Source organism: Cebus imitator, unplaced genomic scaffold, assembly GCF_001604975.1.
Source record: "Cebus imitator isolate Cc_AM_T3 unplaced genomic scaffold, Cebus_imitator-1.0 Scaffold253, whole genome shotgun sequence".
NCBI classification, from domain to species: domain Eukaryota; kingdom Metazoa; phylum Chordata; class Mammalia; order Primates; family Cebidae; genus Cebus; species Cebus imitator.
Genome location: NW_016107568.1, coordinates 2,181,179 through 2,192,534, shown reverse-complemented (window position 1 = coordinate 2,192,534; position 11,356 = coordinate 2,181,179). Strand labels below are relative to the sequence as shown.

Sequence of the window (11,356 nt, the reverse complement as noted above, 5' to 3'; positions counted from 1 at the left end):
TCTTTTCCCAGTGAGATGGTCAGCATTTTCAGAGTTCTTTTCTGTGTCTTCTCTAGCGCCTAATAGTGGGAAACGCTTAGTAAATACCTAGAGAATTGAGTTGAATATTTTGACTAGAGATTATGTATCCAAAGAGATGTCATCTCTAGAGGAAGGAGATAGGATATGGTCTTGGCATCACTTGAATGAATTTTAGCATTGGAAAAATTGGAGACCCAGTGATTCAGCATTTAGGGCTCTTAATTGCAAACTAAAGACAAACTCGTCATTTCTAATTTTGCAAATAAATATATTGAAATGATATTGAGTGGTTCACAATACAATGGGAAGGATGGAAAAAGAGATCCTGACGTGGACAAGAGCAAAAGAGACTGCACAGCCAGGGACTCAGGAAAAATTATTATATCCCTTCTTCCAGTGCTTAGAGGTGCCTCATAATATAGTACACTTACTTTTCACCCAAACCAAGCATGTTGATCCCCTCTTCAATGGGAAAAAATTCAACCTATGGATTAAATGTATTAATGAATATAGTTAATATAATGGGGTAATAGAGAAGGAAGGAGGCAAGTTATTTTATCTATGCATTAACATACATTAGTGGCAGTTCTATATTCTAGTAGTGAATTACCTGCTAAAGAAATAAGGCAAACAGTTTCATTTACAATAGCTACAAATAAAAGGTAACTAGGAATAAACTTAACCAAGGAGGTGAAATATTTCTACCCTGAAAACTGTACAACTTTGATGAAAGAAACTGAAGAAGATGCAAAGAAATGGAAAGATAACCTTATGTTAGTGGATTAGAAGAATTCATATTGTTAAAATAACCATACTACCCAAAGAAATCTACAGATTTAAGGCAATCCTTATAAAAATTCCAATGACATTTTTCACAGAAACAGAAAAAAATCCTGAAATTCGTATGGAACCGTAAAAGATCCTAAATTGGCAAACTGAACAAAGAGGAAAAAAGCTGAAGACATCACACTACCTGATGTCAAATATACTATAAAGGTATAGTAACCAAAATAGCATGGGAATGGAATAAAAACAGACAGATAGACCAATGAAACAAAACAGAAAGTGTAGAAACAAATTCAAGCACCTAAAGCCAACTGATTTTCAATAAAGATGCCAAAAGTAAGACATCAGGGTAAAGACAATAAATGGTGTTTGTAAAACCAGATATTCACACGCAGAAGAATGACACTAGACACCTATCTCTCACCATACACAAAAATAAACTTAAAATAGATGAAAGACATAAATGTAAAACCAGAATCTATGAAACTAACAGAAGAAAAAATATGGAAACACTTCATAACATTGGGCCGGGCAATAATTTGTAAAATAAGACCTTAAAAGCTCCGGAATTAAATGCAAAAATAGACAAATGTGGTTAAATCAAACTAAAAAGATTTTACACAGCAAAGAAAACTATTAACATAGTGAAGAATTTCAAATATGTTCTGAAATTCCTACAAAATTTCAGAAAATATTTGCACACTATGCATGTATCAAGGGGTTATAATATAGACTATATAAGAAGCTTAACAGTAGAAAAAATATAATTAAAATGGATCTTAATGTACATTTCTCAAAAGGAGACATGGCCAAACAGATGTATAAAAAATGCTTAACATCATTAATCATCAGAGAATTGCAAATCAAAATTACCTTGAGATAGCTCCTCACTCTTATTAAAATGCCTGTTAAAAGACAAAAGAAAACAAGTGTTAGCGAGGATGTGGAGGAAAGGGAACACACATTTACACACTTTTACACTGGTAAAATTGTAAAGTATGAAAAACAGAATGGGTTTTCCCCAAGAAATTAGAAATAGAACTACCATGTGATCCAGCAATCTCACTACTAGGTATATATCTAAAGGAAATAAAATCTGTGTGTTGAAGAAATATCTGCATTCCCATGTTTACTGCAACACTATATACAATAGCCAAGATGTGGAATCAACCTAAGTATTTAACAATGCATAAACGAATAAAGAAAATGTGATATATACACAGTGGAATACCATTCAGCCCTAAAAAAGAATGAAATTCTGTCATTTGTGACAACATGGATAAACCTGGAGAACATCATGTTAAGGCCAGACACAGAAAGATATATAGCACATGATCTCCCTTATATGTGGAATTAAAAAAAAAAGTTGGCATATAGGAGCAGAGAGTAGAACAGTGGTTACCAGATACTGGAGAGGAAATGTGGGAGGGAAGGATGGGGAGAAGTTGGTCAATGGGTACAAAGTTACAATGAGATAGGAAGAATAAATTCTAGTGTTCTATTGCATAGTAGGGTGACTACGGTTAGTAGTAAAATACTGTGTATTACAAAATGGCTAGAAGAAATGCTTTTGAATATTCTCATCACAAAGAAATGATAAACATATGAAATGACAGATATGCTAACACCTATCTTGATTGGATCATTATACAAAATACATATGTATCAAAACATTATTTTACCTCATAAATATGGACACTTACAATGTGCCAATTAAAAAATAAATTTAAAAAATTTAAAAATAATATGGTAATGGAGAAGAAAGAGAAGGCAAGTTATTTTTATCTATTAATTATATATCTATATCTGTCACCTATTTATTTATATATTAATCTAGTCACAGCTGGAAAGGAAATATGGATGGAATTAAAATCCTCATTTCTGCAACTTGTCCGTGAGGAATATTTATGAACTTCCTAATCTATTACTGTTGTTGCATGGTTCTTCTAGAAAGCAGAGCCTGAGGTTAGAATTTAACTCTTGATGTTCTATTTGGGAGGTAAAACCCCAGGGAGATTGGAGGAGAAGTAGAGGGGATTGAATCTAGGGTAAGTACAAAGCAATGCAATGACATGCATTTCTGTGTCATTGTTCACAACGAAAGAGTCAGGGAACATTACTTATTAGGTATGGAATGTGGGACTCCTGTGGAAAGGGGAATTATACCTGGGAGCAGTCCATGGAGGGGAGAAAGGTAGGTATATTGATTTGCTCTGGTTTTTCTCATCTCATTTCCCATCAACTTTCCTGAACTTCCAGATTGCATTATCTGGCCCATTGATGGCCACATAGGAAGCTAGAAACCACGTTCCTCAATATGTTGTTATGTTAGTCCAGAAGAGAAGGAAAAGTGTGTGGAAAGAGTTGAGACACAGGCTCAATGCCAGCTAGCTCAGAGAGCTTGTAAAGAGGTATCAGAGTTTGGGAAGTGCTTGGTGTCATTAGAAGAAAATAGTACAAGGTTTGTATTGAATACCGTCCCTTTTTTGTGTTATGCAGATCTACTCCTGCTCTCCCGTTATTCCTAGAGCCTGTGGTACAAGACAGTAACCACTTTTCATGGTGATAAGGTTGGACTGTGTCCTCACCCAAATCTCATCTTGAATTATAACTCCCATAATTCCCAAGTGTAGTGGGAAACATCTCCCCATCCTTCCCTCCCACATTTCCTCTCCAGTCTCTGGTAACCACTGTTCTACCCTCTGCTTCTATAACTCCAGTTTTCAAAAAAAATCTTTCTGTGTCTGACCTATTTCACTTAACATGATGTTCTCCAAGTTTATCCATGTTGTCAATAAATGATAGAATTTCATTCTTTCTTAAGGCTGAATAGTATTCTACTGTGTGTATATACCACATTTTCTTTATCTGTTTGTGCCTTGGTAAATACTAGGTTGATTCTATATCTCAGCTATTGTACATAGTGCGGCAATAAAAATGTGAATGCAGATATTACTTCAACATACAGATTTTATTTCCTTTGAATATATACCTAGTAGTGGGATTCTGGATCATACGGTAGTTCTATTTTTAATTTTTTGAGGAAACCCCATTCTGTTTTTCATAGCAGCTGTGCTACTTTACAATTCCACCAACAGTATGTAAGCATATGTATTCCCTTTCCTCCACATCCTTGCTAACACTTTTCTTTGTCTTCTGAAAAATAGCCATTCTAATAAGAGTGAGGAGATATCCCAAGGTATTTTGATTTGGAATTCTCTGATGATTAGTGATGTTAAACATTTTTTATACATCTGTTTGGCCATGTTTTATTTTGAGAAATGTGTGTTAAGATCTGCCCGTTTTTAATTATTATTATTTTTTCTGCTAAGTTCCTTATATAGGCTATATTATAATCCCTGGTCAGATGCATAGTTTGCAAATATTTTCTGAAATTTTGTAGGTTATCTCTTCACTATGTTAATAGTTTTCTTTGCTGTGCAAAATAATTTTAGTTTAACCCCATATTTCTATTTCTATTTTCAATGCCTCAGAGCTATTGAGGTCTTATTTTACAAACTCTTGCCCAGTCCAATGTTATGAAGTGTTTCCATATGTTTTCTACTGTTAGTTTCATAGATTCTGGTTTTACATTTATGTCTTTTATCTATTTTAAGTTTACTTTTGTGTATGGTGAAAGATAAGAGTCCAGTGTCATTTTTCTGCATGTGAATATCCAGTTTTACCAGCCCCATTTACTGACTTTACCCTGACATCTTCTTCTTGGCACCTTTATCGAAAATGAGTTGGCTTTAGGTGCTTGAATTTATTTCTATGTTTTGTATTTTGTTTCACTGTTCTATGTGTCTATTTTATGCAAGCAACATGCTGTTTTGGTTACTATGGCCTTTTACTATATTTGTTCAGGATTGCTTTGTCAATTTGGGGTCTTTTATGGTTCCATATGAATTTTAGGATTTTTTTCTGTTTCGGTGAAGAATGTTATTGGAATTTTTATAAGTACTGCACTAAATTGGTAGCTCTCTTTGGGTATTACAGTTATTTTAACAATATCAGTTCTTCTAATCCATGAAAACAAGATGTATTTCCATTTATTTGTGTCTTCCTCAGTTTCTTTCATCAAAGTTTTATAGTTTTCAGGGTAGGAATCTCCCACCTCCTTGGTTAAGTTTATCTCTAGTTACTTTTTATTTGTAGCTATTGTGAATGCAACTGTTTGCCTTATTTCTTTAGCAGATAATTCACTACTAGAATATAGAGGTGCCATCGATGTGTGTTAATGCATAAATAGATAGAAACACTTGACTCCTTCCTTCTCTATTACCCCAATAAATTAACTATATTCATTAATACACTTAATCCATAGGTTGAGTTTTTTCCTGATTGAAGAGGGGATCAACAGCTTGGTTTGGGTGAGAAGTAAGTGTACTATATTATGAGGCACCTCTAAGCACTGGAAGAAGGGATATATTAATTTTTCCTGAGTCCCTGGCTGTGCAGTCTCTCTTGCTCTTGTCCACTTCAGGATGTCTATTTCCATCCTTCCCATTGTATTGTGAACCACTCAATATCATTTCAATATATTTATTTGCAAAATTAGAAACGAAGAGTTTGTCTTTAGTTTGCAATTAAGAGCCCTAAATGCTGAATCACTGGGTCTCCAATTTTTCCAATGCTAAAATTCATTCAAGTGATTTCAAGACCATATCCTATCTCCTTCCTCTAGAGATGACATCTCTTTGGATACATAATCTCTAGTCAAAATATTCAACTCAATTCTCTAGGTATTTACTAAGCGTTTCCCACTACTAGGCGCTAGAGAAGACACAGAAAAGAACTCTGAAAATGCTGACCATCTTACTGGGAAAAGAGGACACACATAGAAAACAACTACCTCATTGTGAAGTGCAAAAATCAACTAAGTTACAGATAAGAAATCACAAGCAGGAAGAGAATATGAAGACAAAACAAGGAAAAAAAAGCAGAGCTGTCTGTCTATTCCCCATTTACCTCATCAAAACTGGGATGTAAAAATTACTGCTCATCTTGAGGAAAACACTTCAGGGATATTATCCCAAAGGGCTGAGAAGGACCTGAATGTCCCAGGTGAGCCCAGCACCATGATTCTATTAATTCTGAGGCTTAGAGGAAGAGTCCAATCTGAAAAATACCTAAGAGCTGCTGAGTCTCTACCTGCAACTCTGCTAAGGATAAGGAAAGCCACTGGGTCTAGAAACCAGTCACTTCCTGAGATTTTTACCATCATCCAGAGCTGAGCCTCTTCAGAATCCAACACTGGTCTTGACCAGGTAGGCAGCCACCTTGGGAACTTGCAATAATTTGTGCAGGACTACTGGTAGGTGGAAAAGGTAGAACAGGAAGGAGAGCTCAGAGGTTATCACTTAGAAACATACAATTCCCCTCCTCTCTAGTCAAGCCCAAACCAGTCCATGTCTTGGTAACCACAGGCCAGTCTGTGTCTTCAATATAGATGCCTGCCAGTTATCTAGCTCATTTCAGTTTTGGTGCAGATTCTCCCTTCTGCATGTGTTTTCCCTTCTCTCTGATTTGTAAGCCAAGCTTTTCAGAAGCAAAGAGACTTCAGATCTCTGCTTCAATCTCCAATGCCTTTCAGTTTTCAAGAATTCTAGAGATGAAGATTTCCTCTTTTCTGGCCTCTGAATGGAAACAGAATCTTTGAGAGGCAAGTGATTTTGGAGATAGGTAGAAGAGAAGGATCAAATGAGAGGGAGACAATGTTAGGAGAGTAGAAAGAGGGACCAATGTCTCTTTGTTCCCAAGCTGATATTATTTCGAGTAAGTTGTAAGGAAAATCATACTAGGTCCAATCTCCTTTTTCTACTACTGGATGACACCTTGTGACATCCCTTTACCTTTCTGACCACATAAGGTTTTAAAAATGTTTACCTTTGATCCTGGAGACCCATTTCCAGTTATTAAAAAGGCAAGTCTAGCCCAATTTCCTTTTGGGCTCAGATCTGATGTGTAGCTTGGGTTGTATAGGAGAAGGCAGGAGGTTTGTTCTTCCCTTGCTCTTTAGCCTCTTTTCTCACCAACTGGTTGTAGTTGCTATTGTTGTTGTGGTCATTTTGATCTTCCCTTCTGTTTCTGTTTTATCAGGTCAGGGAGGAAGAATGGGGGTGGGAATAAAAGCGAAAGTGTTCATATCTTGCCATAGAATACTAGCAGTTGGTGCCTTATGTGTGGCAGGCATGGTGTCTCTTTAGACCATTTTGGGGCTCATCAGAGGCTGCCTTTTGGAGACTGCCCCATAATGCGGTTCCCTGACAAGTGCAATGAATTGTCTCCCTGATGTCTTTAAGTTCTCTCTTTCGTAAGAGAGGCACCTCATGTTTTCTTATTGCTATAGCCTCCTCTTTGATAGGCTGTTTCTGGATTGGAATCTCAAGAAGGTGACGAGTCAAATGACCTACTACGGCATCATGTGTCCTATAGGAAATTCACATATTCATCCCATGCCATAGGGTGAAAATACAGGATTGCCCTACTAACCACCATCTTTTCTCTCTACCTCTGCCATCGTATGCTGATCCAGTGAGCCCTTCACTTTTAGAAGTGAGTTAAACACAAGTCTTTAAGTGTATATGTGCCCCTGAACTCTCTTGAGGTTAATATCTAGCCACAGATGAAGTAAAACCCTGGTTGCTCCTTTTACTCATTCTCCAAAGCACTTCCTTTGGAGACCTCCCCCAGCATTAGCGGGAAGGAGCACCCACACAGTGGTGTATACTCCCACAGCCATTCCTAACCCTCAGTCAGGTTTACTTCCTCAAATGCCTCACTTTCATGACATTTCAAATTTCTGTTTTCTTAGAGTTAAAGTATGAAGATGGTTTGGGACAGTTTGGTCACTTTTAAATAATTTTTGCAGGTGTATCTAATATCTTTAGAATATAGGGTATCCCTCATATATGATCCTCAGTTGAGAGATTTAAACTACATTTAGAATCAACCGGAAAAGTCAAATTCAGAACCCTGTTAGAGTTTAAAACATGTTCATTGAGAAGTATCTGGCATGTCCTGTCTTTTTCTAAGGGTTTTTCCAAATCTCGGTATTGCTGAAATACTTTCTTATTAAGCAGTATTTCCACTTAATAGGCAGAAGAAGCTTTACTCAAGTGTCTTACCACAGTGACTACAGCCAAATGGTACCATGTTAGGTTTTCTTGTAGGTGTGTGAAGACATTGTGTTTCTTTCTTCAGACCAACAGAAATATGCATCAAGGAAACCGAACCACCATCAGTGAATTCATTCTCCTGGGATTCTTCCACCAGGATGAGCATCAAAACCTCCTCTTTGTGCTTTTCCTGGGTATGTACCTGGTCACTGTGGTTGGGAACGGGCTCATCATTCTGGCCATCAGCTTGGACACTTACCTTCACACCCCCATGTATCTCTTCCTTGCCAATCTATCCTTTGCTGACATTTCCTCCATTTCCAACTCAGTCCCCAAAATGTTGATGAATATTCAAACCAAGAGTCAATCCATCTCTTATGAAAGCTGCATCACACAGATGTACTTTTCTATTGTGTTTGTCGTCATTGACAATTTGCTGTTGGGGACTATGGCCTACGACCGCTTCGTGGCGATCTGCCACCCTCTGAACTATTCAACCCTCATGCAGCCCATGTTCTGCATTTTGCTCACAGTCATCCCGTGGCTCCTCAGTAATATTATTGCTCTGACACACACCCTTTTGCTCATTCAATTGCCCTTCTGTGACCACAATACTCTCTCCCACTTCTTCTGTGACTTGGCCCCTCTGCTCAAACTGTCCTGCTCAGACACAATAATCAATGAGCTTGTGCTGTTTATCGTGGGTTTATCAGTTATCATCTTCCCCTTTGCACTCATCTTCTTCTCCTATGTCTGCATCATCAGAGCTGTCCTGAGAATATCTTCCACACAGGGAAAGTGGAAAGCCTTCTCCACTTGTGGCTCTCACCTCACAGTTGTATTATTGTTCTATGGAACCATTGTAGGTGTGTACTTTTTTCCCTCCTCCACTCACCCTGAGGACACTGATAAGATTGGTGCTGTACTATTCACCGTGGTGACACCCATGATGAACCCCTTCATCTACAGCTTGAGGAATAAGGATATGAAAGGTGCCCTGAGAAAGCTCATCAATAGAAAAAGTTCTTCCCTTTGATGCCCTGGACATCTAAATTCTTTCAATTCACATAATCAGATAAATGATTTAGCCCAGAGTGTATGGCACAGTTGTGATGGTTCAACTTTTGATGAGCTTGCAGATATCTGTCTCCTATTCCAACCTCTGAGGGGTTGGAGCTTTTCCACTTAGCTCTTGTCTTGGAAACAAAACCTATAACCACTATGGTAAATCACAAGAATAACACACATCCTTAGAGAGTAGATTGGTGGTTACCAGGGCCCAGGAGCAGAGAGGTGAAGTGGAGTTGAATAGAGACTGATTAATGGGTACAAAAATACAGTTAGATGGAATAAATAAGACCAAATATTTGATAAATCATTAGGGGGGATTGTAGTAAACAATAATCTATTGTATATTTAAAAATAGCTAAAAGAGAATAGTTTCAGTGTTACCAGTATAAAGAAAAAATAAATGTTTAAGGGGATGGATATCCCAATCCCTAATTTGATCATTATACGTTATATGACTGCATCATAATATCAGGTCTTCCCTCAAATTATGGGGAACAATGTGCCAGTAAAAATACATGATTCATTTAATAAGAAATTTATACATAAATAAAAAATAAAAATTAATTTAAAAAACACATATCTCACATCTTAATCACAGTCTATATTACTATAGACTTTGGTATAAATTATTTATTGGGTTTTAATGTTTATAGTTGTAGTGTCCCTTCATTTATTCGTTCAAGTCTTCTTAAATTATGTTTTTAATGGCATTTCATAGTTTTCTTTCTATTTTAAATATATATTGTTAGGTTGTTCTTGAGTGTCTTGTCAAATTTGTTAAAGTAAATTTGTTTACAGATATATAGGAAAAAATGTGAAATTTATTTATTATCATATTTCTCTATTAAAACCTTTTCTTATCTAATCATTTAAACTTGATTTTCTTTTGCCAGGAGAAAAATAAAACATAAGGAAAATGATAATTTCAACCTTGATTTTTAAGTATTTGTATTTCTTGTTTGTCTGTTTTTGGTTTTAATTCATTGACTAGTTTCTTCAGCAACATTCTATTTTAATGAAGGCTAATAAGCATATCTGTTGGACTTAAGGTTTTGTTTTTAAAAAGATATCTGGTTTTATTTAAAGTACATATTGAATTTCACTGAATGCCTTTATATTATCTATTGAGATTATTAGATTAAAAAAACTGATTAATATGTAGTTACATTAACTGACTTTCTAATATTACAGAAGCCTATGATTTTAACATCTAATTTGGCTATAATGTATTATTCATTTGTTGCACTGTCAAATTTAGCTAAATAATATTTATGTAATGATTTTACATCTATGGCAAGTCAGATTGGAACAGTTTTTCTTTTGGTAATAATATTCTTGCTAAATTGTTACTATGGATATGATATAATTAATAGTAATAAAGATATTGATTTATTGAAACTTTTATAAATATGAAATAGTCTTTTTGATCCTATTTAATATTGCTATGATGAATTTCACTATGTCTGATACTGGTATTATCACATCTACTTTTTTCTCTTTTTTTTTTTAAATTTATTTTATTGCATTTTAGGTTTTGGGGTACATGTGAAGAACATGCAAGATAGTTGCATAGGTACACACGTGGCAGTGTGATTTGCTGCCTTCCTCCCCATCACCTATATCTGGCATTTCTCCCCATGCTATCTCTCCCCAACTCCCCACCCCCCACTGGCCCTCCCTATTCCTGACACCTTACACTAAAATTAACTCCAGATGGATTAAAGACTTAAACATAAGACCTAACACCACAAAAACTCTAGAAGAAAATCTAGGCAAAACCATTCAGGACATAGGCGTAGGCAAAGACTTCATGACCAAAACACCAAAAGCATTGACAACAAAAGCCAAAATAGACAAACGGGACCTAATCAAACTTCACAGCTTCTGCACAGCAAAATAAACAGTCATTAGAGTGAATCAGCAACCAACAGAATGGGAAAAAATTTTTGCAGTTTACCCATCTGACAAAGGGCTGATATCCAGAATTCACAAAGAACTAAAACAGATTTACAAGAGAAAAACAAACAATCCAATTCAAAAGTGGGCACAGGATATGAACAGATACTTTACAAAAGAAGACATACATGAGGCCAACAAACATATGAAAATATGCTCATCATCACTGGTCATCAGAGAAATGCAAATCAAAACAACATTGAGATACCATCTCACGCCAGTTAGAATGGCAATCGTTAAAAAATCTAGAGACAACAGATGCTGGAGAGGATGTGGAGAAATAGGAACATTTTTACGCTGTTGGTGGGAGTGTAAATTAGTACAACCATTGTGGAAGACAGTGTGGCGATTCCTCAAGGACCTAGGAATAGAAATTCCATTTGACCCAGCAATCCCATTAC

At 36.2% G+C, this 11,356-nt stretch overlaps 1 protein-coding gene across 1 annotated transcript; it reads left to right on the top strand.

The window, feature by feature from the left end:
• Positions 1-7,992: 7,992 nt before the first annotated feature.
• Positions 7,993-9,393, top strand: LOC108282958 (olfactory receptor 1S1). The gene has a single exon (XM_017499008.1). The coding sequence runs from the start codon at positions 8,026-8,028 to the stop codon at positions 8,962-8,964; it is 939 nt and encodes a 312-aa protein (XP_017354497.1). The 5' UTR covers positions 7,993-8,025; the 3' UTR covers positions 8,965-9,393.
• Positions 9,394-11,356: the final 1,963 nt, after the last annotated feature.

What these genes read in the sequence shown, in the direction of transcription:
- LOC108282958 (XM_017499008.1), top strand. Translation starts at nt 8,026, where the DNA reads ATGCATCAAGGAAACCGAACCACCATCAGTGAATTCATTCTCCTGGGA.